This window comes from Sinocyclocheilus grahami, unplaced genomic scaffold (assembly GCF_001515645.1).
Source record: "Sinocyclocheilus grahami isolate Dianchi unplaced genomic scaffold, SAMN03320097.WGS_v1.1 scaffold175.1, whole genome shotgun sequence".
Taxonomy (NCBI): domain Eukaryota; kingdom Metazoa; phylum Chordata; class Actinopteri; order Cypriniformes; family Cyprinidae; genus Sinocyclocheilus; species Sinocyclocheilus grahami.
In genome coordinates this window covers 174,004-175,041 of record NW_015505354.1, presented here as the reverse complement: position 1 = coordinate 175,041, position 1,038 = coordinate 174,004, and the positions used below count along the sequence as shown (strand labels likewise).

At 41.0% G+C, this 1,038-nt stretch overlaps 1 protein-coding gene across 2 annotated transcripts in view; it reads right to left on the bottom strand.

Moving 5' to 3' along the window:
* LOC107593636 (kelch-like protein 38) overlaps positions 1-383 on the bottom strand; it is a 3,584-nt gene extending 3,201 nt beyond the window's left edge. The window contains exon 1 of one of the 2 annotated variants that reach the window (XM_016283445.1): positions 102-383. In XM_016283445.1, coding sequence (XP_016138931.1) covers positions 102-169 — 68 coding nt within the window. In that variant the 5' untranslated portion in view covers positions 170-383. The remainder of the gene's footprint in view (positions 1-101) is intronic. The other variant, XM_016283446.1, reaches the window with a different exon arrangement.
* Between the last annotated feature and the right edge of the window lie 655 nt (positions 384-1,038).

Genomic DNA, 1,038 nt, shown 5'->3' with positions numbered 1-1,038 from the left:
ACATATCATAACAAACACAAGCCATGCCATTATCTACAATCTGCACAGATGCTGTTGTGCCTACAGTCAAAGCATCTGCTCGGAGACCTGGTCAGCCATACCTTGCCTTACCTTGTCTCAGCTGATTTGAAGCACATTCTAGATGGTCCTGTAAATATCTATGTATCATCAAACCTCAAACAGAACTCAAACTTGTCCCTCTGTTCTCAAAAACAGTTCACTTCTGAAAATGTTTCACTTTCTGAGTGTGGCAGGTTGATGTTTATAGGGACTGGGGCGACCGCGGTATGTTATTTGTTGTTCAGAAATCCTTTGAGAGGCCTCAGTGTACATTCCAGTCTCGCTAAAAATAGAAATCTCTCTTCTCTGTCAGAACTGGAGCTAGTAGCCTACTGCTAACACCTCCTCATGATGGTACGCCCCCCTCACCCCCTCTGTTTTTCCATAACACAAGTTTCTTCACTGTCTGCAAAGTGTGTCTGAATTGCTTCATGCTCCACCACGTGTGTATGTTTACTGAGGCTGTAAACAACACCACTGCTGCCCAAATGCTATTCTAAGCCCTCCCAAAGCCAGCATTCTGTTACTACAGCAGTCGTTACTAAACATCGGGATGATGAAGGCTCAGGATGAGGAGACATAACAGCTGAAGGCTTTGAAGCCAAACATGCACAGTTATAAATTAGACAACGCTGAGTGATGGGGGTATTGTTTGAACATATGAACATAGTTTGCGCTCTAGGCGTATGAAGTTGCATAAGCATCAATAAACTCTTGTAATGTAGGAAGAAAAACTAAACAAATAAAAATGTTAATTAATTCAAAATCTCAATCTATAACTCTATGACCTATTATAAATAATCTAAACAGTTTTACAATTTTGATGATTAGATTATTTGTGTGAACCACTTTAGAAATATAGCGTTAGCTCAACAGCGTCATCTAGTGTTAGTTCCCTGTCCTGCGGTGTCTTGTACCCTGAGAGGTATTACACAATAGTTGCACCTGTGCTGTCATCTGTTTCTCATGCTGTAAGCT